We start from the raw sequence: 27,292 nt of genomic DNA, 5'->3' as shown, positions 1-27,292 counted from the left end.
AGTACTTGTAACAGTGCTACCTATGGGCCAATCTGGATTATTTCATGAACCGGAGTAGTGGGTGCTTAAAGGACTCATGGTACCATGTTTCGTATCAGTGCCTTACGGTTTAGGACGTATAATGCTCCATAGGGAATAACTAGAGCTGTGCTTTTTCTAAAGAAAATGCAGAGCGTGATTGTGGCAAATTGGTGTACTACTGTTAATACTAAGGTGTTCAAATATATGCATTTACAAAATGGTGTACAGGTATAGATAGTATTCGCAAAACCCAGAAGTATTCAACCCCAGCAATTTTGTTGAAAAAAAAAAAAAAAAAAGGTGTACTGACTTGAATGGCCACAGTATTGTTTTTCCAACAACAGCTAATTAATACAAATGGCAAATATAACGGACAGTGAAGAGAAGATGGAAATAACATTCACATTACTGGCGGTGTTGTCCCGTACGCTGTGGATAAATCAATACTTAGCAAAGATGAGTCTTGCATTAAACACCGGAACATCAGAATGGCTTCAGCGAACTTACTCATTAAATTAGTGTGAAGAGATCATAGACTGTACAACATGTCATGGGTTTGGAATTTCACTTAGTTTTGTAAAGACACAGCCATGTGCTTCAAACAAGCTATGGTACAGAGCCAACGTTAGACATAAATGCATGAAGCAATGCAATTTCTAGCACGGTTTTATACATGGTTGTAATCGTCATATGCATGTTTTGTTCGCAAGAAATCAGTAAATTTTTCAGTTTATACACAAGTATTTTAAACATCACTCTTCCCACTAAGTCGATATTGATGAGTTGCAATGTTTTTAGCCTATGTGCATGCCAAACAAAATATATATGCTGTGTGTCTCAGAATATCATAAGGTTGGAGTTAAATTAAAGCTTAAAATCGCATACAAAACAAAACAATAGATTGACGGGCATAAAGAATATTCTGGGTGTGAACCACCGCCCCACCCCCCAAACCCAAACCCCCCAGCCGATCGGCAAAAATATTGTCAATAGAAATCTGCAGTCTGCAGTCCAAAAAAGGTCAGGGTCTAAATACTCAAGAAACTAAACACTTGACACAAATGATAATCATAGATTTTGTCCAGTTTGTATTTGAAAACGAAATCCTACATAGCTTCATAACGTTCATTTTAAATGTCATTAAACTTTTCTTTTTTAAAAACAGTTTAAAAGTGTAAAATATAACCCAGTTTACTGTAGTTCTGAGACTAAGCAGAATAATGTAATCCAATAACTCCTAAAAATCCAATAATCATGAGACAAAAATGCAAGCATTTAATATTACATTATTGCTGGTGACAGAGCCAGTGCTTGGGGGGGGGGGGGGGGGTAGTGATAAGGTGTCCCTTTCCAAACCTTAGATGTTTAAGGTAAATATAAAAATAAAATATATTTGGTGAAGGTATTAAATGGGAAAGGATTCATTTATCATGACGGGTCCAGCCCCCAAGTGGATTCTTCAGTCTCATCTCTTGAAAGACATGATTCAGGCAAAGAATACCCAATGACTCCTGCAACCAGACTCCTCACCTTCCGCCTGCATCAGAGAAACACACAAATTGTTAGGTTCCACCAGCATCAGACACATACACAATGAGTTGGCTGTGGCTACAACCTTCAACTAGATCCCAATGGCATGGGGTTAGCATCTCAAATCATTCAATACAAATAATAATTTCATTTGTGAAATATATTCAACAAATATTCTCATCTCTCATATCTAGTGTGTACTGTCCCATTAGTGTTTGAGAGCATAGGTTGTGTTGAAAATCTTTATGCGTGGCCTTCCAGCGTTTTTGTCAGCTTCTCAAATACTAATGGGTTCATTCGCATGCAAAAAGGCAAGCTCATTGAAGTGAGCACAAACATGCTGCGACTGATCAGAGTATTGTGGGCACGGGCAAAAGGATGAATCAGGCTGGCTGGAGAACACTCATGAACAAAAACCTATTTGTAGATAAATCTGCACATCTTGATGGGAGTCATCTAGCAAAAATACACAAATGAATGCAAGCAATTCCACATTGCCTGGTGATGGGTAAATACAGAGCCATTGATAAATGAATTCCCTTACACTGATAAATCTTTACTCAAAAGATAATGCACGTCAAGATATCAAAATGTGCTATGTGTCTCCCCAGATGATGTTTACGAGCGCAAATCCATATTTGCGAAGAGGGGCTTTGCTAGGACTTCAGGATATTGTGGGCTCAGTCCAGTGTAGGGGATCCAGGGTCATCCTCTAATCATCTGCTAAATACACCAATCTAAAAAAGAACTTATTGACATGAAACGTATTTTCCAACATGTGTCAAAGTGTGCTTTTTTTATTTATGATTAATAATGATTAATGATTCAATGGAACAACCAAAGTCTTACATATTTCAAACTAGCATTTCCGAAAGACCTCTCCAAGGAATTGTCGGCTTAACGAGGTCGAGGAGTTTGTGTGTCCCGGTGAACCTGGGAGCTATGTTGTCGGGGGCATTAGCCCCCGGTAGGGTCTCTCAAGGCAAATTGGTCCCGGGGAAGGGGCCAGATTAAGAGCAATTCAAAGACTCCATGACACGGCCACACAAATACCGAACTACCTCGCCCGGAAAAGGGAAACCGGGGCCCCCTTCTGGAGCCTGACCCGGGAGGGGAGCTCGTCGGCGAGGTGGCTGGGTCTTATCCCATGGGGCCCGGCCGGGCACAGCCCAAATTGGTAACGTGGGGTCGCCCCCTGTGGGCTCACCACCTGCAGGGGTCGGCATCGGAGTCGGGTGCTTTGCCCAATGGGCAGTGGGCAAAGGCGGGGATCCGGCATTCTGATCCTCGGCGTCGCAGACTGGTTCTGGGGATGTGGAACATCACCTCTCTGGTGGGGAAGGAACTGGAGCTAGTGCGGGAGGCGGAGCGGTACCAACTACATATAGTTGGGCTCACCTCCACGCACAGCACAGGTTCCAGAACCAAACTCCTGGAGAGGGGCTGGACTCTGTTCTTTTCTGGAGTTGCTCAGGGTGAGAGGCGGCGGGCGGGTTTGGGGATACTCACAAGCCACTGGCTGAGTGCCACTGTGTTGGAGTTTCACCCGGGGAAGGAGAGGGTCGCCTCATTGCGACTATGTGTCGCTGGGGGGAAAGCTCTGACTGTCGTTTGTGCTTATGCACCAGTATCCGGCCTTCTTTCCAGGATGCCGCCCAGTGACTCCATAGTTCTGCTGGGCGACTTCCAATGCTCACGTGGGCAACGACGGAGAAACCTGGAAGGGGGTGATTGGGAGGAATGGCCTGCCCGATCTTAACCCGGGCGGTGTCTTGTTATTGGACTTCTGTGCTGGTCATGGATTGTCCATAATGAACGCCATGTTCGAGCATAGGGTAGCTCATAAGTGTACCAGATCACCTTAGGCCAAAGATCGATGATCAACTTTGTGGTCGTATCATCAGACCTGCGGCCGTATGTCTTGGACACTCGGGTGAAGAGAGTAGCAGAGCTGTCAACTGATCACCACCTGGTGGTGAGTTGGATCAAGTGGCCGGTGAGGCTGCCGGACAGACCCGGTAAACCAAAACATGTAGTGAGGGTGAACTGGGAACGTCTTGCGGAGGCCCCCGTCTGCGAGGTCTTCAACTCCCACCTCCGGAGGAACTTCTCGCATATCCCAGGGGAGGCTGGGGACATGGAGTCCGAGTGGGCCATGTTCAAAGCCTCCATTGCAGAGGCGGCAAGCAGGAGCTATGGCCAGAAGGTCATCGGTGCCTGTCGGGCCGGCAACCCAAGAAACCGCTGGTGGACACCAGCGGTGAGAGAGGCCGTCAAACTGAAGAAGGAGGCCTTTCAGACTTGGCTGGCCCGGGGGGTCCCCTGAAGCAGCAGAGGAGCCACTTCGAGGAGCTTCTGAACCCGAACAACACGTCCTCTGTTGAAGAGGCAGAGCCCGAAGACTCGGAGACTCTGCACCTATATCCCTGGCGGAAGCTGCTCAGATAGTCCCTACTCCGGATGAGCGAGTGAAAATGGATGAATTCCCGAAAGAAAACGTGTGTGATTGCGGCAAATTGGTGGACTATTGCTACTACTGCTAATATACTATGGTGTGGCTGGTCTTTCATAGGTGGTTGGCTAGGGGGTTGCTAGGCATTTGTAACAGCCAATTAGAGAGGTGAGGTGTTACTGCATCATGCAAGGCAATCGGTTTAATGCAAGTAAATGAAGCATATAAAAGTCTGAAGTCTTTTATACTTATGAGATGTAGCGTAGTGGTTAAGGTACATGACTGGGACCCGGAAGGTCGGTGGTTCGATCCCCGGTGTAGCCACAACAAGATCCGCACAGTTGTTGGGCCCTTGAGCAAGGCCCTTAACCCTGCATTGCTCCAGGGGAGGATTGTCCCTTGCTTAGTCTAATCAACTTTGTCAGACGCTCTGGATAAGATTAATGTAATGTAATGCATGAGATGAGTTATTGCATAATGCAAGGCAATTGGTATATATTGCCATATGAACCACTTCATGTAAAAAGTCAGCAATGAACTCTATTCAGGGTGTGAACGTTTTAAACTCAACTAAAACTGAGTTGTACAGTTTATTTGATCTAAAGATTAAATGGTAAGCTCAGTTTAATTCAATAATAATGCAAAAATAAAATAATTCAAAAATAATGCAAGGCAACAGGTTTCATGGCAGTATATAAGGCACTTCATGTGTAAAGTTAGTTATGAACTCAACATGAACTCTGCTAGAAGGCAGACAGTATTGACAAGGTTCCATTGCACCCACAGCTTATTCGCATATCAACAACAGATTGGCTGAACTGTAGAAAAGGCTGTTAGTTTTAATGTTATTTCTAGGACTTATTTCCCTGGAAAACCTTAAATATCTACAAGGTGGTTGCTAAAGGTATTGCTAGGTGGCTGCTAGGGTGTTGTGTGGTGTTTGCTAAGGTGTGGCTAAGGTGTAAAAATGGATGAATACAAATTCTAATTCCAACTGTCACCACTGGCAACTGAACTGAATTACACCATTCATTTCAAAAGCATGAAACTGAATTAAGTTAAATAACTGAAGAATTATAAGATATCAATACAAAAAGAAACGGCACATTTCCTAAGCAATCTAAACAGTTAAAAGTTTGAACAAATTTTCCAGGTGAAAGTATGTTCAAGTGGTTCAGGGCCAAATAACTGAAGAGAATAAAGACAGAATAAAGAACTAAAAGTACAGTTCCTGAAGAAACTGTGGAAATAAAAGCTATATTACATTACATTACATTACAGGCATTTGGCAGACGCTCTTATCCAGAGCGACGTACAGTTGATTAGACTAAGCAGGAGACAATCCTCCCCTGGAGCAATGCAGGGTTAAGGACCTTGCTCAAGGGCCCAACGGCTGTGCGGATCTTATTGTGGCTACACCGGGATTAGAACCACCGACCACCGTGTCCCAGTCATTTACCTTAACCACTACGCACCACATATTGGCAGTAGTAATGATAGCACAAGTGTAATAGTGATTGTAGTAGTAGTGTTAATTATCATAGTGGTAGCAACAGTCTAAGAGTAACCAGGATTGCAGTATTTTAGTAGGAGTAGGAGCAGTAATAGGGCTAATAATTAGGAGTGCGAATGAGTAATTCTCAATTTAATAATTATACTAAGGTGTTATATATAAGTATATAAGCTGCTAGGGTATTACTAGACAGTTGCTAGGTGGCTGCTATGTATTCCTAAAAATCAGTGGCACGAGATGAAGACTTATTGCATAATGCAAGGCAATTGGTTTCATAGCGGTATTCATAGTATTCGATGACGTCACTCAAAACGAACGGCGGCCATATTGCACGGATACACAGTGCACAACTGGGCTAAAATACTAACCTCCGTCAAGACATGCAAACAAAATATCACAAATGACAACCAGAACAAGCAATACCAACAGTCAAATATAAAGACACTTTAGATCACAGAGACTATATCTTATCAATGTATTAGATTCATACAACATGAACATAAAACTTTACAAATGCCACTCCGGTTTGGCTAGGGAAGATATAAATGTAGCTGAGGTGGCTGATTAATCTTACAAATTTATTGTAGCCACAGAGCGGTTTAGCCAAATGACAGATAAATCAAGATTACCAGTGTGCTAAGGATCTCTTTCTGCTAACATTAACCAGCCAACTAACGACAAGTAACTAGCTTACTAATGTTACCCTACTTTACAAACAAGATACTAATATTAACGTTAATTGCCAACACTGGCATTAATAAATTTGATCTGGCTAGATTATACCTTCAATTAAGTGATCAAACCGCACATCACGGTTTATTCAAGAGGGTTCTGGTGGCAGATTGAGGACACCCCCTCTGGGCCTCCTCCATCACCTCCCAAATCTTCATTCAGGTGTGGGATAACGGTCAGTTTACGACATAAAAGCAAAGCCATATAGTTAGGCTATGCATCTAAATAAAAACATGCATTATTTGCAATGTAAATATTAACATCAATTACACTTAAGCAGTTGAATCCTATTCTACAGATGGTCGTAGATAAATCATATGCTCCAATTCATAACATTACATGCATCAGAAAAGTTAGCTAATGTTGCCATCAGCATGGCTAACGGTATTTCAGACACTGGCTGCCCCCAATACAATATTAAGTCAGCTAATTGCAATAACTGAAATGTATGATGAAAACGATTTGTTTTATATCACCTACTTGCATAAACACTCAGTTTGGTATTTGTCCCTATTCTACAGAAGATGACAGAAGACTCCGATATTTGAATCAAAGCAGTAGGCCATGTTATGTTAGCAAATGTTAGGCTATCAGTATGATCACCAGTTTAAATTCAACCGGTGATCATCCTCGATTGATATTCCATACAATATCAACTTGGAATCGCAAGAGCTGTACTGTATGATAAAGAACATTGGGACGACTGAAAGGGAGAGGAGGTGGGAGGAATTGGAAGTGTCCTCAGTTCACTATCAGACTGTTGGTTTATTCTAGCTAGCCATAACTTCCACCTGGCTTGGCTTAAACCCCTCGTATATCATCTCTCTCATTCTCTCTCACCACTGGGATTCTACAAAAAAAACGCAACTGCCTACTCTTGATGTTATGACAACAATAAATGATACACGTTGACCATTTTTGAAGAAAAAAGTGAACTGAAAAATTGATCATTTTACATGTTTATAATTCTACACCACATAGTGGCAGGCAGTTTTGTGTTAGTGAGCGATTAGTATCCGTACAATATGGCGGCCAGCTATTCAAGTGACGTCATCGGAATACTATGAACATGAATATCTTCATGTGTAGAGTCAGTTACAAACTCTATAAACTCTGCGAGAGGGCAGACAGTATTGTGACATCACAAGGTGAGGCACAGATATTTGCATATCAATAGCAGACTGGCTGAACGGTAGAACAGGCCATTATGAGTTTGAGTGTGTGGAAAGCTGTTTTGAAACAAATACTTACAATTAAAAAAATATAAAGGCATACCAAAATATTTTGGGGTATAATGTGTACGTAGTGTAACAAATTGAGTGAGGAGTTAAAAAAAGTTCTTATACCAACTGTCAACCACTCTAGAAACTGAACATTCCACCATTCATTCCTATTCATTCCTATTCCTACCTTCAATATCTGGGAAATGAATGGGAACATCGAAAACCTGCAAACCATTTGGACGTTTTCCAGTTGGTTTGGTGTCGATATCTCAAACTGTGGGAGATGGACATAGTGGACAAAAAAATGGGGGTGGAATAATAAAAAAATAAAACTTAAGGATAATACTTTGGGATAACAGTAGTGTGTCGCTTCGCAATCAGACCAACTAATTGAGGGATAGCTGAAAGCTAGATGGTAGTAATGATAGCACAAGTGTAAGTGATTGCAGTATGTTAATTATCAGAGATAACAACAGTCTAAGACTAACCAGGATTGCAGTAGTTTAGTAGTAGTAGCAGTAGTAGGGCTAATAATTTGGAGTGCTAATTAGTCATTCTTAATTTAATGATTACTAAGGTGTTACGAGATGTTTGCTAGGGTGATGCTCGTGATTGCTAGGGTGTTAGTGGGCTGTTGCATGGACGTTGCTATGTGGTTTTTAGGGTACTACTAGTTGGTTGCATTCCTTCTTCAGATGACAGATACCAGCAATATATGACAAGAAAAAAAATTCCCAGCCATTATAAGGGCTCTAATAAAAAGGGGCCCTTTGAACCCCCTCCTGGTAGTCATGGTAGTACTTAAAAAAAGAAAAGTACAAAATGGCTCCTATAATTCCCTCCTCATTTTGACAATGAGTTTGTCATGCGGTACCTTATCAAATGCTTTTTGGAAATCTAGATAAACAATATTATTAGGGGTGTGAACAGTTAAACTGTTAAACTGATTTGTGAACAATTACAAAAAAATTGCTAACCAATAGGCAATAATCTTTCTGAAGCTGAAATGGTAAGTTCAATTGAAAATAAACGTATTATTGCAGTATTATTGCATTCAAAACAAGCAATTGACAAGCTACAGTAGTTTAGTTTGTAATATTTCAGGGGGGTTAAAAATACCACAGGGAATTGAATGCTACATTATTAGAATTATCGGTTATCATTGGTTGACTTATGGCTTATTGTAACGTTATGTCATTTAAGGTTCACAGAAGATCTGTGTTTATTAGTTGACACGCTAATTCAAACTACCGGCAAACTGAACATAGCTTTCCACCATGTTGTATCTAGATAAAAATAAACAAAGCAATAGATCATTGGACAAATCTTGCTGCACTTAACGTTGCGCTGTTTAGCAAGTAATCTGCGGCCATTTCAGAGGATTAAGAATGCAAACACGGCAGGGAATTGAATTCTACAGTACTATAGTTCTCAAACATCTGTGTGTTTTAAATCTGACCGTTAGTTCACTTATGGCTGATTGTGTTGATTCGTTGACGCACAAATTCAAACTACCGGCAAACTATGCAGTATCTACATATAAATGTGGGGACGACATGGCTCAGGCAGTAAGAGCAGTCATCTGGCAGTCGGAGGGGGCAGTGTCGAAGTGTCCCTGAGCAAGACACCCAACCCCCAAATGCACCTGACCGCCTTGCATGGCAGCCAATCGCCGTCGGTGCGTGAGTGCGTGTATGAATGAATGGGTGAATGAGAAGCATCAATTGTACAGCGCTTCGGATAAAGGCGCTATATAAATGCCAACCATTTACCATTCATAAATAAAGGCTGACTCGGAATACTCCAACTTGTAGGCATTACCGCTTACTGCCGTGAATTGAACAAAGGCACGATGGCGACACCTTGGTGAAGTGGTTTGTTTCCTTTGAACTGGAGTGTTTTACTCCGCTTACCACGGCTACTCACCAAATAAATAATTCTGCACATAATTCTATTTTATTATTTTGAGTATTACAGTTTTATATGTGCACATCCGCAGAATATAACTAGACCCTTGCTAACTAAATGGAATTAATTAGCAACTTGTTTAGCGATCACTATCTGCAGTCGGGATAGATCATTAAAATAATGTGGTTTTAAAACGATGCCCAATACTTTGAAAGAAACGTAGCTATGCAACTATACACACTTTCCACTTACACTGCAACAACTTAACCCCATGTCACTAACTAGAGTTTAGCTGATGTTAACCATGCAGTGACCATGTTAATTTAGCTGATGTTAACATCAATGTTAGCGACACTGTCCGTCATTTTAACGTAGCCAACGTAATATGGAAACTATGACAAGACCACATCATATTAATTTGTTGAAACCAAACGGAATTGCTGCATCATGTTCAGTTGTGAATGGAATCTTCAATAGCATTGAATGAGCTTGCGTATTCATTTTGAACAGTGATAAGGCCACTTTCACTGCAGTTACTTCATAGCCGTGGATTATTCCCAGGCATTTACTGGGAAATAATGCACACCCCTCCAGCCAATCAGAAACAAGTATTTAACCAAGCTGTGGTATAACCTATTATTTACAGTGATCCTGTTCACAGAAAAAAAAAAGATATTGGAATTTTATTTTATTTATTATCTTTTGTATCAGCAGGAATGTTCATGAAGTTGTATTCATCTTTATTGTCTTTATTGTTAGTTAGCACATGCCTAAAATACCCTCAAGCTAAATAACAGCCATTGAGATTCATAATCGAATAATTATTTGTTTCAATAATCAATAGATTATTTCACGATCAAAATAGTCGTTAGTTGCAGCCCTACTACTAACAGACAATTGCCTTGTACCCGCTACACACAGAGCCATCTAGTGTTGTATCCGCTGTATATTTAGCTAGGTATGAATTAAATAGTCGGACAGTCAATCCAGAAGAAATTGAAGTTAGTTTTTTTTCTTTTTTTTATATGAACAGCAGTTGCTAAGCACACATTGCAACATGATGTGATTATATGGTGTAGGATGAAGGTGGCCAGTATTGGCTGATATGGAGGCAGTTTGGCGACTTATCTAATTATTATTATTGATATTGTTATTAATCATAGTAGTATGCATATATTACTAGTATTATTAAAACATCAATTACAATAATTATCAGGACTCATACCAAGAGCTAACAGTCGAATTCTAGAACAAGCAGAAAAAGAAAAGAAAAAAACTTGTTGCACCAGGCCATTATTTTAGAAATATGTGAGAAAGGATTAAGCAACTTAAGCAAGTTATTAATTCAAGCGCATTTTTGAATTAACAGGGCAACAGCTGCAAACACAAATGTGGAAAAAAAAGATTTGCTGGTTAAGGGATACACATCCCCTTGTTGTACTTTAATCTCAGATCAGAGCGAGTGACCGAGCGTGCTGTGTAGTCCAGTGTATTTATTCCACAATTAATAATGGTGCAATGCTACACAGGCTCTTCCTTTGGATGAGAACAGCCCTTTGTACAGAAGATTAACTATTGTTTCCATAATAGGGTTGTATGTTAAGTTCCGATATCCGACAAGAGCTTGACAACATACCTCTGAAACCACGACCAGCTCCACCTCTTCCTCCACGGAATCCTCCTCCTCGGCCACTTCCAAATCCACCTCGCCCACCTCCAAAACCGCTCCCTCTACCACCACGGAAACCACCTCCAGACAAAGAGCACAAGGTGAGCTGAGCTTTTGATCTTCATAATCTCAACATTGTGTAAAGTGAAATGTACCCCTACAATCATGGAATAGGGGGAAGAAAAAAAAAATAATAATAATAATTATTCTTTTTTTAAATTTTGCAGTCCTGTCAGAACATAAACCGAGGCTGCAGCATATGGGCAAATGTGTGATTAAACATGTTAGATATTGTGACGGCAATTTGAAAACTGATGAGTTATGTACCATTTCAATGCGCCACAAAAGTAAACCCTGAACATTACTGTGGCTGTATCTATTAGCAAATTTATTGAATAACCATAGGTATCATTGCATCTTTTGGCAAAAAGAGAATCTCCTTAAAGGAACACTCAATGCTTGTTAATTGACGGTGATTTTTTCTAAATATGGGGCAAAACTTCTAAGGGCAAACGCGCCCTTCACAGACATCACTAGACACGTTTGGCTTCAATCTCCAGCCTGTTTCCTCCAGAAGGTAATGGGCATTCAAACTCCACTCTTGAATGCAGACACTGGTTTATGGGTGGCTTTGAACTTTGAACCCTTGTTACATCCAGCAATACTTACCAACTTCTTCTGCAACAATAGGAAGATTAATTGGAAGTACCCACAACCAAGGGGTCCAGGATGGCAACTACGCAACAAGGATCTATCTAACCAGCCGTATCAAAATCACGGTTGTGGATACGTCTTCCAAATAATCCTCCTTAGTTGGTAAGTACTGCAGGATGTAGCAAGGGTTTGAAGTTATTATTGGCAGTGATCAGTGTTCGGTTTCTGCCAACTGCCGTTGCCCTCGATCCCTTCAATCCCCTATAGCACAGGTGTCAAAACTCCAGTCCTGGAGGGCCGTAGTGTCTGCTGGTTTTTGGGGTGTTTTGGGTTCATTCAAGTCATTGATTGGTTATCCACACGCCTTGTTCTCAAGGCCTTAATTGTACTTAATTGGCAGCTGATTGAAAGGAAACCACGAAAACCCGCAGACACTGCGGCCCCCTGGGGATTCAGTTTGACACCCCTGCCCTATAGCCTCAAATCCCCATCATGTCCGCTTTTACTAAGCTTAGCGATATTAAGCAACTGGGTATTAAGGCTATCCTCATAACTCTTATTTTTCATACATGGAATCAATCTAGTTTCCCTGCTCTAAACCTTTTCCAGTGCCTGCACACAGTACTCTAAATGTGGTCTCTAACAGTATTGTATAAGGGATTTATACTCAATACTCCTGGCTATGTATCCAAGCATCCTATTGGCCCATGGAAAGTCCAGTGTTCTGTCGACCCAACATGTAGCAGTACCAGCCAATTAATTACTTCCCATTAATTGCCACAAAATTAAAGAAATTAAAGTCCCAGATGAACTTAACCTCTAAATCAGCGTCACTTACCGAGCACTTTATTATTTTTTACTTTAGTACACCTACTTTGACCTGGCTTTCACCATGGAATGTTTGTTAGTGGCAGACAGGGTGGTTTGAGTATCTCAGAAACTGCTGTTCTGACATTTCCACACATTAGTGTCTAGTGTTTGCAAAGAATGGTGCAAAAAAAATAAATAAAAAAATAAATAAATCCCAGAATTGCATTGTTAATGAGACATCAGAGGAGAATGGCCAGACTGGTCAAAGCTGACAGGAAGGTGACAGTTACACAAATAACCACACATTATAACAGTGGTATACAGAAGAGCATCTCTGATCACACAAAGCATCATAACTAAGTGGATAGGCTACAGCAGTAGAAGTCTAAAAAATAAGTCTAATAAATACTGAATAAAGTGCTCACTGAGTGTATATATACCCATCTTCTTGATACCTTTCCAGACTTTGCTTCCTAGTGGGGACAGTTTCAGGGAAGTTTCAACTGACTTAGCTAGAAACTCCTGGTTCAGAACGGGGTGATGCCAAGCCAAATTCTGAGGTAACAAATAAAATGTTGATTCATTTCACTGTGCTAAGTGAGTGAAGAGACAGAGTTTATTCCCTGAAGCAGTATTATTTATTTGGCAGCTTATTTGTTTCCACAGTATTCCCAATAGCTAATAGAATCAAAACAATTAAAACGATATGTAGTGGCAACTGGTTCACTGCCATGGCAATCTGAAAACAACAAGTCGACAACAAAACCACAATGCAATGCTCAATACTCTGTTGTTATACAAGCCAATTAAAATGAAAACCACTCAATGGAGGAAATAATTGGCGCCGATTCATAGAAGTTACCATTGCTTCTGATTTCATGGGAGAGCAGTTTCATCACCGATATGTTATGTGTTTTTATTATTAATAAAAAGTGAGAGGGGATCCATTTCCACATCTGCGCTAATAGGCATCATAACTGAAAACATACATACAAACGGCTCCACCGTTTTCAATTGTTCATGAACCGATCCTCCCCCAATTTAACAAATACACACAGTGAATAGATTGTGGTGCTGTAACATTAATTTACGTGTTGGCAGACACACATTGGATGAATGGTTAAAAAAAAACTTAAATCAAATTGGCATGGTATTCTCTAGCATACAATTTGCGTGATCAGTAATTGCTAAAACTTTCACAGGCCCTGGCCGTATGTTTTTAGATATGACTATCATTTTATATTCAAATGATACGTTATGATAATATACAATATAATGTTACAATATTCATATTGCAACAATAAACAATATAAATACATTGTGCAACTACTACTTGCTGAATAGAATAGCAGCTGCAGAGAATATTTGTTAGACTGTGACCACTGAACTTCTTACACCCATTTAATGCGTGAAAGCATTGAATTTATAACTGCTCGCTACCAAAATATTCAGTTCAAAGCCTCAACCCATGTTGCACCAAAGATGTCAGCTCATTTACCTCCACGACCACCTCCTCGGCTACCTCCTCGGCCACCTCCTCTGCTTCCCCTGGGTGGGCCTTTCTCCCCAGGCGGGCGTGGTAGGAACCTTTGTAGGGGGAGAAGCTTCATGGGGTCAATGTAGAACTGTGGAATGGAAGTACAGAGAGAAACAATGTTGGCAAAGGAGCACAAGTTACCTCCACACAGTGAATGTAAGAGGACCGAGACCCATTACAAATGTATTACAGAAAGCAACATCAGAATCATAGAACCACCATTAGTCTTATTACTCAGCATAATTCCCCAAATAATTGCTATGACTTCATTAAATTCATGAAGGAGATGTGCCAAAGCATTAAGCATGCTTAATTTTTTAATATTTGTATCCAAAATTTAAACACAATCTCCTCCATTTCCTCACACTGACCAAAGTCTTTATCTTGGTTTATTTTTCCTGCCTCTGGGAAATCTCCATTGCAAAGCACTCTATGCCTTTTGAACCCACTGCTAGTTCTGCAAATAGTGAACGAGAGAAAAGCTTCCCCTACTACTGCCCTGGACGAGATGAGGCCTGAAGTATTGCAAACCTACCTTTTGAAGTTTCTTGAATGAAGAGGCCTTCATATTTTCTGAGAGTTTTACAGAAAAATACTATTGGTTGGTTAAGGGGGCTGACACTTTATGGAAAACCCAACAGAGGACAAACAAATAGCTTTTAGCAGCCTGTAGCGTAGTGGTTAGGTACATGACTGGGACCCACAAGGTCGGCGGTTCGATTCCCGGCGTAGCCACAATAAGATCCGCACAGCCCTTAACCCTGCATTGCTCGAGGGGGGGGATTGTCTCCTGCTTAGTCTAATCAAAGGTACGTCGCTCTGGATAAGAGCATCTGCCAAATGCCAATAATGTAATGTAATGTAATGTAATAAACTAGTGGTCGACCGATACATCATTTTGAAACCAGCTGATGACAGCGCCCATTTGGCCTTGTTGGGAGACAAATTTGTGTATTGGACCACTTCACATATGATAATGACCGCTATCAGTTTCAAGGTTCCCCCTCTGGGGATTTTCCACTGGACTCCAGGGGGGAGCGGGGCAAGGCCTCACAACCATTAAGGATTTGAATGGCCCAATCCGAGGTGCTCGGGATAGGCGCAATTCCTTACCACCAATCAGAGGTTACACTTGGATTTGTAGACATATTTGAATATATGCCAATGTAATCCTTTAAAACATCCCAAACACCATTGCTCTTTGGAACATTTTCCTGATTGTAATAAACTTTCCTGTTTTCTAATGACGAACATCGGATCTGCTTCTTCCTGTGACAACGGTCATCTTACTGGTTCCTGGTAAAACTTAGATTTACTAACAGCCTATTAACAGAAAGGTTTATGTCAATTCGGTCCTTTTCAGACAGAACGGTTGGATATTTACTGCCAACGCTGGATGTGCCTGAGTGTGAGAAAATGTAAGACTATATTCCTATGTTTCAAAGCTTAATATTGGCCATTCTTAATATCATAGCCAAGTCATATAATGCTTATATATATAATTTGAATGATTTGGGTCATTTTAGTGACAATGCGATTCCTGGTTGGAAATTAACATTACCCAGAGCAAGATAATATAACGTCATTTTAGGGAGCTTGCTAAGCAGCTACAAATAAGCTTTTGCTCAGCATAATCATGTTTATTATTCAAACAATGTCTTTGTTAACTAGGCTACTTTGACACTTCACGTAAATTTGTATTGGAAAGTAACGTTAAGATAGTTACTTGTGAGATTCTCCTTTAAGTATCGATCCTCCAAGGGGAAGTCAGCTGGAGTTCAGTTGGTTAGCCGTAAAGTGTTCCACCATTAGGTGAAATGGCCAACGTGAATTTGCGAATATTTGAAGAGACCGGTCAAACTAAACGTTCGCTTACAATTCCACAGTCACCATCGCCACCATGTTTCTCATCCTAAATGACAGCAAACAGAATCTAAAATCAGCTAAAAATATAGGCCATATACATTTTTCTCCATTATAAATTTAACGTTCATAGAATAATGCAGTTGCATTTTTTACGCTCCTTTAAAGAAGCATACCCCCCCCCCCCCACAGTACTTCCCATAAGAGTAAAAACTTGCAATAATTAGATAAATAGCCCACAATAGCCCATATGATTTAATATGTTTTTGTTGACATGGCTTCATGGAAAGCAATTTTTCTTGCTACCTGGTTTTAAACGACAGTACCATTCTGAAAGCCACACCCTATCACATTATATTAGCAAATTCAAGTAAATGCCATCTAAAATATGCATGGAATAGTGGAATTACTCATTAAATTCCTTTGTTTTTAGTCCGAATATTGACCATATATAAAAAATTTAATAAAATAAAAAATTCCCCCATTTTATTACAAATGGATTTTACTGCTAAAAGTGGCATAGGTTAGCGCACTAATCAACAGCGGTCTGACGTACTTGCAGGCTCTTACAGCAGTGCCCCTTTTTATTCAAGCATTCACCATCATGAAAGATCTGAGAAGTCCATTTCGGGATGTAACCAACAGTACCAAAATACACATTTGAATCATGGTTATGTTTTGTTTCCATTTTCTTTGTTATGGGCGCAATTTTTGCCTCGGAATACAGACAACAAAATGGAAAATAGACTTAAGCACAAAACTGTAAACACATAGGTTTAAGGTTAATTTAGGAGGATAACGTGCTGTTTGTTTCTCTCAGGTGAGCTAGGCTATTGAGTTAGGCTATTGTTTTTACTGGCTGGCAGACCACCGCTTTTGTTGTAGGAGGAGCCAACAGTTTGCACCCTGCTTAGGGTATAATTACTGGCACACCAGAACTCACTTCAGTGTGCATTAGTGTTCTGCAGTGGGTTGGTAGCATTTTCTGTATTCAGCGTCAGTGTTATTTAAGCAGTTGTGCAGCGCACCAGCGGCAGCTTTTATTCCTCTTGTCCTCCCTAGTTCCCTCCATGCGTTTCCTTCCCATTTCTGTCCTCTCTCCTCTCCCCAGGTCCCCACAAACTGTTTTCAACCTTCTCCTCTCTTCTGCCCCCCCCCCCACCCCCCTCATCACTCACACCTGATGACTTTGTCTCCTTCTTTGAAAAGAAGGTTGATGCCATTCGCAATTCCTTCTCACAACCCTCTCCCCCTGCTGACTCTCCTACCTTCCCCAACTCCCTAGCCTCCTTTTCTCCCCTCTCTGATGCCGACACATTGAAACTCCTTACATCCCACCGCCCGACCACCTGTCCTCTTGACCCCATCCCCTCTCCCCTCCTACAATCTATATCCGATGACATTCTCCCTTTTGTCTCCTCGCTAATCAACACCTCCCTCTCTTCCAGCACCATGCCCTCTTCCCTGAAGAGGGCCAGAGTCACTCCCCTGCTCAAAAAAACCTACGATTGACCCCTCTGCCCTGAACAACTACAGGCCTGTCTCTCTTCTTCCCTTTCTCGCTAAAACTCTGGAACGGGCAGTCTGCTCCCAACTGTCCACTTATCTTCTCCAGAACAATCTCCATGACCCCAACCAGTCTGGCTTCAAGACTGGCCACTCCACTGAGACTGCCCTGCTCGCGGTCACTGAGGCACTCCACTCTACTAAAGCCAAATCTCTCTCCTCTGTCCTCATCTTCCTCGACCTGTCGGCCACCTTCGATACAGTCAACCATGAGATTCAGCTCTCATCGCTGTCTGGGATGGGTGTCACAGGGTCGGCACTCGCTCGGTTTTCCTCCTACCCGTCTGGTCGCTCCTACCAGGTGACTTGGATGGGCTCGGTCTCTGACCCTCACCCCCTACAAACTGGAGTCCCGCAGGGCTCAGTTCTTGGTCCTCTCCTCTTCTCGCTATACACCATGTCTCTTGGTTCTGTTATCTTTCCCATGGCTTTTCTTATCATTCTTACGCTGATGACACCCAACTCTTTATTTCCTTCCCCCCCGACACCCAAGTCACCACACAGATCTCTGCCTGCTTGGCTGATATCTCTGCGTGGATGACTTCCCACCACCTGAATGTCAACCTTGCCAAAACTGAGCTTCTCTACATCTCTGCTAAGTCTTCTCTGACAATCGACATCTCACTCAGTGTTGAGGACTTTGTAGTTTCCTCCTCCTGTACGGCAAAGAATCTTGGGGTGACTCTTGATAACTGCCTCACCCTGGCTCCACAAGCATCCTCCACTGCCAGAACCTGCAGGTTCTTTCTGTATAATATACGCCGCATCCGTCATCTCCTGACGGAGAAAGCCACCCAGCTCCTAGTCCAGGCGCTCGTCATTTCCCGCCTGGATTACTGCAACTCCCTCCTAGCCGGTCTACCAGCGTGCGCCATCAAGCCCCTCCAGCTGGTCCAGAATGCTGCAGCCTGCCTGATCACCAGTCAGCCCAGGTCGGCTCATGTCACCCCGCTTCTCATTGGCCTCCACTGGCTTCCTATTGCCGCACGCATCCGATTCAAGGCCCTAGTGTTGGCATTTCAGGCTGCTAAGGGGACTGCCCCACCTTACATACAATCCTTGATCACTCCCTACTCCCCAGCTAGACCACTCCGGTCTGCCAGCTCTGGACGCCTTATGGTTCCCTCTCTACGTGCACCTGACGGTCGAGCTGCACGTTCACGGCTGTTTTCCGTTCTGGTTCCTCAGTGGTGGAATGACTTGCCTACCACTGTCAGGACAGCAGAATCCCTCCCCCTATTTCGACAGAGTCAAAACACACCTTTTCAAACTCTACCTTAGTCCTCCCTCCTGATTCCCCCCCCCCCCCCCCCCCCCTTTTCTGATACCCCTATCCTTGTCTAACCCCCAAAAATTATTAAATATTTGAGAATGAAATATAAGCAGTCGATCTTGGTTCAGAAATTATACAGAAAGGATACAAAATCTCGAAGCTGGCCAAAGATTTCATCCACTTTGCCAATCTGCTCTTTGTTCTCCAGGTACACTGGTGCATTGAAATATGGCACTTTGCATTCCTCTGTAATGCATTTGCACACAATGTCATCTTCACAGGGATGCATAAACTCCCCAAGAGCTGCAAAGAGGATAAGAGAATGAGAGTCACCCCAGAGAGCAATCCATTGAAGACCACTTAATTTATAAAGAGTGTATTTAAATGGATCCAAGTTTCTTGGTACAAATGACTAATTTAAGTGCAACATCTTTTCAGACTGCATGGGCACAGCCATCTGCATACCTGTGTGGAAACAACAGGCAAGTGAATATCCAGTGTAATTGGACACACTTCATTACATTGCCAGCTGGAACAACTATATCAATTAATACACAAACAAGGCAATTTTGCTTTTCTTAATCAGAAAGAAAATCACTTACCGACAACATATTCTGGGGGACCATAATCCTGCTGTTTGTTAAAGCCACCACGGCTGCCACCTCGGAATCCACCACCACCTCCACGACCACCAAACCCGCCTCTTCCACCGCCCCTGTTAAATCCCCAGCTCCTGCCGCCTCGACCACCACCTCCCCGGAATGACATCACCAATCTTTATCCAGTCACTAGAGAGAGGGAGATTACAACTTAATTTGTTTTGCATATGTATGCAATAGATTAATGCAATTCACTAAATAGTGGTACAAAGCTAATGCAAAAAAGAACCTAACCAATGACATCAAGTTCTTGCACTTTCTACAGAACTGCCAGATAACCTGCTGAGGGTGTAGGGGAATATTCACAGAACAAAAGATCTCCCTCCTTAAAGCATGATAAACAATCACAAGTCAAAATCAGACTCCACCTTGATGAGCAGGCTGGGTCCTCCAAAACTCTTGACGATGTATGCTAAAAGTGTATCAATATATCCATATGTACCCTGTATAGTTTCAAACTGATTAACTGCTAAATTGTGCTAGAATTACACAGTGACCCATATGTAACCGGCTGGCGGGGGGAGGGCGTCTCAAACTGCGCAGATTGTCAAGGACACGGGCAAAGCGAGATATGCCTATACAGCTGGTTTCTCCGGGACTCTCGATGATTTATGCCAGAAGTGTATCTATATGCAAGTGACTTATAATCAATATATCACATGTACGCTGCTTGTTATCAAATCAAATGAACCTAGAACATTAATTATAGCTGAGCTTATGAAAACGCAAGAAACCAGTGAAAACTGTTGAAATGCGAGCAAAGAATGCAACGTACATTTACTCACTTAGAAGAGAATTATTAATCAAATGTTTAGTATGTCTGTATATTAGAAAAGAATATTAGAAGATAATATTAATCAAATGTTTAGTATGTCTGTATATTGTCAATGATTTACTGCTGATAAGTTTGTGTTAGAAGTGCATAAGTGACCCATGTGTAATCTAAAGTTGAGTAAAATAATTAATATGAAGTGGAAAGTACCAAAAATGATTATTATGCAGCAAAAAGTACCAAAAACGATCTATAGGGCGTAGAAAGTTCTGGAAAACACTATATAGTGAATAGCACCGTGTTTTACATGATTCCTATGTTAATGATTCCATTTTGTTAAAAATACAGCCTACAAAGCAAGATGTATGTAATAAAATCCTTTTTTGTTTTGGAAATCAATAGGGCGATTCGCCACGATGGTTTCAGAACTGAGAAGGTAGCGCTGCCAAGTCAACTGATGGTTTAGGAGGAGTTAAGATAAGAACAGTGTGGGTGATTGGCCAGAATTATGTTTTAACGGTGTATAAAATGGGTGAAAAAATGGCAGTCCAGGTTCATGTTTTTGGTCCAGCTGCACTTGTGCTAAATAAAGTCTGACTTTCCTGAACAGCTTGCTGCCGTGGTGTCTTTTCCCCCGTGAAGATGTTTTTCGACAAATTGGAGATTTGGACTCTGTCGTTTCCTAGACACGACAATATGTTGTGGAAAGAAGGATTATTGATACAGTTAGATAAATTAAGACTAGGAGGAAGAATGTACAGGTAGGGTAGAAGGCAACATCTGTTCACCCATGAACAAAAAACATTTTCACAATAGTGTTGGCAAACGACACCAGCCATCAACATCATTTACAAGAGCAAATCGCAGCTCACAGAACATTCCATAATATGAAGTGTCAGTACAGACTTGCATCGTGTCAACACCGACTTACGATGAAGCAGCTGAACAGGGTTCCAATTGAGAGGAACAGTTTTAGCGTCCAATACCTTCGCTATGACTGTGGGAAATTTGGATACAAATCCCAAACATTTGTCTTGTTAATGCATATTATCATAGCGCCCACTTGGCTGAGGGGCCCAAATTATTATTATTTTTTAAATATTAAGCCAGAACAAATGTGACGAATAAAAAGGCTGGTATTCTCTGGAGACTATACACTTTATAAAAACTCTAAACTCTAAAGTCTAATGCAGAACGTGTGATATCCATGTAATGCAGGAGGCTTGGCTGAACATAAATAGCAATTTTTTTAATGTATATTTTTGTCTTAATTTTTTACAAGGAGATGCCTGCGTTATGGATGTGACATGTCTGAAACGCATTGTTTGACGTTCTACTTCCCAATCAAATTTTATCATAACATATTGTCATTCTGAACGTCAGTTTTAAAGATGGCAGCCAAATGGCATTGGGACTAATAAATCAATTTAAGCATTTTATCTTCAGGGAACCTCATAAATATGTGGTGGAGAGAATGCAGAAATTACATCAGACATTTTAAGTAGTACAGCTACATTTACTTTGTCCACGGGCACGCACGACCGAAGATTTCACTCCACGCGCAGATGAGACCAACCGTCAAAATTTCAGAAAGCTAACTTAATGTTAAATTGTTTTTGTGTGACTTGTAGCTAGATATCTACATTACCTTAATGGCATTTGGCAGACGACGTTATCTAGAGCGACGTACAGTTGATTACACTAAGCAGGAGACAATCCTCCCCTGGAGCAAAGCAGGGTAAGGGTTATCTAATTTTTTTATTGTACAAATTTAAATCAGGATACTGTTCTGCCAGATTGTTTGGCTAAGTACATAAGCATTCAACCAGACAATCCAATCATGTACACCTTCCTATGTGCCATAGTACAAATATAAATTGGCTAACCGGCACCTTGCAAATTACACATCTTTTTCCGTCTTCAAGACTTTTAATAGACCTTATAATATTTTTAACAAGGTAAGGCTGGTTCCAGCGCAAGCACCTGTTGTTCTTCATTATTGTTGTTAAATAAATATTTAATAAAAGATCGCCGTCTAATTTGCCGCCAGTAAATTCCACACGTCTACGGATGATCTCATTCAATAAAACAAGCTATTCGTTAAAGGGAACCAACCACAGAGGCTTAACTGCTGTTCTATAAAATTAGCTTCAAATTAACAATGGAAAACCCTACAGACGTGCTAATGACAACACGCCTAGCTTTTACATCGCCTAATTTAATACTGCATTACCTAAACAAAGTGGTGAAAGCACATCACACAAACGTGTAGCTAATTGCAGCAGATAGCCATTGATTCAGAGAAGCAATTTCAGCATACGAGAAAATAAATAGGCTGAGCTCATGAGACTGTATAGAGGGTCGCGTTTTAGTGACAGTAAAGCGGAGTTGTCAGCATGAAACGCCGTAAAATACGCGGTTCTAGTGAACTCAAAACGGCGGGAAATGTTGGCACGATAACGCTGTAAAATACACGGTCCACTGACATATTTTGGAACGCCAAAAGGGTCACAATTCGCTTTTAACTGGACGTTTGATTTTAACTACGCCGTAGCCTCCGTAGCCAGTCTCTGATTGGAATACCAGCCTTAACCGCTGACGCGCACGCATACGGACCAATCATTTAGTGATGATCCAGTACACCCAGTTCAATTTAGATTCGGTTAACGTACTGCCCAACACTAGTCACCATATGTGTCGTGGGCTTACACACCACGCCGTCCGAATTTTTTTTTCTCGTCCGAAAAACCCAACAAAAGGCTCAGTCGTGAAACCTATATTTTTTAGCTGTGACGAATTTTCTGGATAGGTTGAACTGAACCTTTAAAGTTACTTTGAATGGGATAAAGACAATTAACTTCGGACTACATCACAGTTGCACGTGTAACTTATGCAGCCCACGAGTTAGCTTGGTAGTTAGCTGGGTAACGTTAGGTTAGAAGTTGAAACACATTCCCAGCCACTATGCGACACAGCACTGGAATTGCAGTTAATTCGAGATCCCTCGCCAGCTATCAATCGCTAGTTTGTTTAAAAATAATAATATTTATATATAATCAGCTACCTAGCTATTTAGCTAATTAAAATCCCCAGCAAGCAAACACCTTAAGCACAACACTTAACTCAGTAAATACATATTTACTATTAATTATCAAACGCAATGAAAAAACATAGAATTAACCCAAGCTACCATGTTGATCTATCGAATATTACCTATTTGCAAAAAAATGTATGTAGTTGGCTAAATATTACATTACAAGGCATTTAGCCTTGAGCTAATTCTTATCCAGAGCGACGTACAACGAAGTGCAGATTAAACACAAGTACAAGTGTGAAGAGGTAAATAAGCTTGCGCAAATTAGCCAGCAATACAACAAGACGGGTGTTTTAAAACTAATTTCTATGCTCGTGCAACTCGCTTTCCTTGTTGTAAAAAAATAAATGCAGTCGAATTGTACCTTTCCTGTGATAAATATGCTGAGTTCAACGTCTTCACCAGCAACAGACCAATCCACCGTACGGTCAGACCGCCATATGATCCACACACGCGGACCTCTTTGCCGTAAATTGTATTTACCGTAAAACTGTCGCAAGTTAAAATACCATAGAGATTTGACCGGAAAGTCACCGCCATAGCCACGACCCTTTTTTTTTTTTTTCTTTTTTCTTCTTCTTCTTCTTCTTCTTCTTCTTCTTCTTCTTCTTCTTCTTCTTCTTCTTCTTCTTCTTCTTCTTCTTCTTCTTCTTCTTCTTCTTCTTCTTCTTCTTCTTCTTCTTCTTCTTCTTCTTCTTCTTCTTCTTCTTCTTCTTCTTCTTCTTCTTCTTCTTCTTCTTCTTCTTCTTCTTCTTCTTCTTCTTCTTCTTCTTCTTCTTCTTCTTCTTCTTCTTCTTCTTCTTCTTCTTCTTCTTCTTCTTCTTCTTCTTCTTCTTCAGGTTTTATGGTGGTTGTATAGAACTTCTTGGTGCATTACCGCCACCCACTGGAAAGGAGTGTGGATCAGGATTCTCTTTCCTCATAATAAAAAAAACCTGAATCTCCCTGCAACACTTGTGCCAAATCCCATTCTACTCCCTTATCTCTCAACTCTTCAATCCATTTTTCTCTGTTCAAGTTGTACTTTGGACAAGTTATCATTATATGCTCTACGGTTTCTTCTTGAGAGCAGAAATCATATCTCCCACTTTTGTGTTTTTTCATTAACCTTAGTGTATTGTTTAGGCCAGTATGTCCAAACCTCAATCTTGATATTACAGTCTCCTCTCTTCTACTCCTTCCTGCCTTTCTCATCTTTCCAACTCTTTTTTGGATTTTATAAAAATGTCGTCCTGTCCTTTCATTATCCCATTGATTTTGCCATCTTTTCCTCATTTCATTTTTAAACTCTTCATTTCTGCCTTACTAAAGTTTACCCTCATTTCTATATTCCCTCTATTTGTTGCTTTTTTCGCATATTTATCAGCAACCTCATTGCCTTCTACTCCCACATGTGCTGGTACCCATAAAAAACAAACAATTAACCCCATCCTTTGAATTCTATATATTATAAAACAAATTCTATATCTATAACTGCTGGAAAAGGCCTTATCTTCTTCTCCCTAATCTCTATTTCTCTTGTTTTTTTTATCAATGACCCACCCAAAGCTCTTGATCTTTCTTTTTTCTTTTTCCCAACAAGGCTCTAGTGTACTTTGAGTTGGATGCTGACTGATATGACCTTGTAAATCTATCCAATAATTTAAATAGTTGTGTTCTTCTCAAATTCAGTGGTGCTTCTCCCATCTTCACTTGCAATGCTGCTACTGGAGTTGTTTTAATTGCACCACAACATAATCTTAATGCCTGATATTGTATTACCTCAAATTTTTTTAGCAAATTGTCTGCTGCAGATCCATATACTACACACCCATAATTAAAAACAGATCTGATTAAACTTTTATATATAGCTGCCATTGCTGTTCTTTCTGCACCCCATTCATTTCCTACTGAACACCTCATCACATTCAATACCTTTTTACATTTGTCAATTATCTTTTGTATGTGGATTGCCCACGTTAGTCTCTCATCAAACCATAAACCTAAAAACCTTTCTAACTCTTTCCTATATAATCTCAGGTTTAATTGTTTCCCCATCTTCTTCCATGTAAAGAATAGTGATTTTGTTTTCTCTACTGAAAATTTAAAACCCCACTTCAACCCCTCTTCAACTTTACTAATAGCTTCTTGCACCTTCTTCACTATAAACTCTAAATTTCTTCCTCTTTTCCACATTGCATCATCAGCATACATTGACACTCCAATATTTGTATCTATATTTGCAAATACATCATTAATCATGATACTTGTGGAGTACCATTTTCCACAATGTACAGTGCATCCGGAAAGTATTCACAGCGCTTCACTTTTCCCACATTTTGTTATGTTACAGCCTTATTCAAAAATGGAATAAATTATTTTTTTTCCCTCAAAATTATTTTTTTTCCTCTTGGTCACCTCCCTGACTAAGGCCCTTCTCCCCCGATTGCTCAGTTTTGATGGGCGGCCAGCTCTAGGAAGAGTCCTGGTAGTTCCGAACTTCTTCCATTTACAGATGATGGAGGCCACTGTGCTCATTGGGACCTTCAAAGCAGCAGACATTTTTCTGTACCCTTCCCCAGATTTGTGCCTCGAGACAATCCTGTCTCGGCGGTCTACAGACAATTCCTTTGACTTCATGCTTGGTTTGTGCTCCGACATGCACTGTCAACTGTGGGACCTTATATAGACAGGTGTGTGCCTTTCCAAATCATGTCCAATCAACTGACTCCAATTAAGCTGTAGAAACATCTCAAGGTTGAGCAGTGGAAACAGGATGCACCTGAGCTCAATTTTGAGCTTCATGGCAAAGGCTGTGAATACTTATGTACCATGTGATTTCTTAGTTTTTTATTTTTAATAAATTTGCAAAAATCTTTTTCATGTTGTCATTATGGGGTATTGTGTGTAGAATGTGGAGGGAAAAAATGAATTTAATCAATTTTGGAATAAGGCTGTAACATAACAAAATGTGGAAAAAGTGAAGCGCTGTGAATACTTTCCGGATGCACTGTATTTCTTTGAATAACACCTTTCTACTCGAACTTGAATTGCTCTATCACTTAAGAAATCCTTTATCCACCTGTACATTCTTCCTCCTAGTCTTAATTTATCTAACTGTATCAATAATCCTTCTTTCCACAACATATTGTCTGTCCTGTGTGTATTTCTGTTTATTCTTGTTATTCATTCATTTTTCATACATCCTTGGTTATTGTTTTCCATTACAGTTCTCATTTATCATCCCCTGTTATGTCTGCGTCTGAATGTTTACCAGCCTAGTCACTCCCATGTCTGCGTGTCCCACTATTCGGGTGTTTACGGTAGTTTTAGGCTTTCAACATTCCTTCCAAACTCGCGATTCTTACTTCCTGCTTCTCTTGGTAGTTAAATGTTGTAAAGCACTATTCTTACTAACTACTACTAATCTAGATATTGTACAGTACTACTCCGATTAATACACTTACTGTCTGTCCAACTAACTAACAGTCACTTTTATTGGGTAGTTTAGAAGTATTCACGTAACTAATTCACTAATGCAATCTCTTAATAACTACGTTTTTGGATTACCCCCTGGTCTGCGTCTGGGTCCTCAGTACCGTACATAACAGCCTTATCTCTCTGTTCTACATTTTTACAAATGATTAGTGAACGTCCATCTCGTAGGACCTTTGCCATCTGAATATCCCCAATCTGTCACGTTTCAGGTCTGTCTTGCCTTGTTTTATGTTTAATCATTTTGTCTTAGTCACGTATTGTCTTATCATGTATTATGTTAGTCTAGGTTCGTCATGTTGTTTAGTTTATTTCTTGTTACGATTAATTGTCTTGTCATCTCTAGTTTATTATTTTACCTTGTTATGTTGAGTGGTTATCGTCTTAGTTCGTTTAGTGTTATGTTTTGATTTATGTTTATTGTTACGCAAACTGGTCATTGTTTAAACATACACTTTTACATGTCTTTCCGCAAACCTTGCATTCAGGCTTTCTCTCTCCCTTTCTGTCACTCACACCCTAATTGTTTCGTTTGTCTATTT

The 27,292-nt window shown here is 40.6% G+C and overlaps 1 protein-coding gene across 1 annotated transcript; it reads right to left on the bottom strand.

The window, feature by feature from the left end:
* Nucleotides 1-1,083: 1,083 nt before the first annotated feature.
* On the bottom strand, nucleotides 1,084-23,790 carry gar1 (GAR1 homolog, ribonucleoprotein). Its single transcript, XM_061253128.1, has 7 exons — nucleotides 23,641-23,790; nucleotides 19,354-19,539; nucleotides 18,900-19,054; nucleotides 14,585-14,644; nucleotides 14,011-14,137; nucleotides 11,016-11,129; nucleotides 1,084-1,558 (listed from the first exon to the last, which is right to left on the bottom strand). Exons 2-7 carry the CDS (start codon nucleotides 19,517-19,519, stop codon nucleotides 1,548-1,550), a joined length of 633 nt encoding a protein of 210 aa, XP_061109112.1. The 5' UTR covers nucleotides 19,520-19,539; nucleotides 23,641-23,790; the 3' UTR covers nucleotides 1,084-1,547.
* Nucleotides 23,791-27,292: the final 3,502 nt, after the last annotated feature.

Source organism: Conger conger, chromosome 8 (genome assembly GCF_963514075.1).
Source record: "Conger conger chromosome 8, fConCon1.1, whole genome shotgun sequence".
NCBI lineage: Eukaryota > Metazoa > Chordata > Actinopteri > Anguilliformes > Congridae > Conger > Conger conger.
This window is presented reverse-complemented; position numbering and strand designations above follow the sequence as displayed.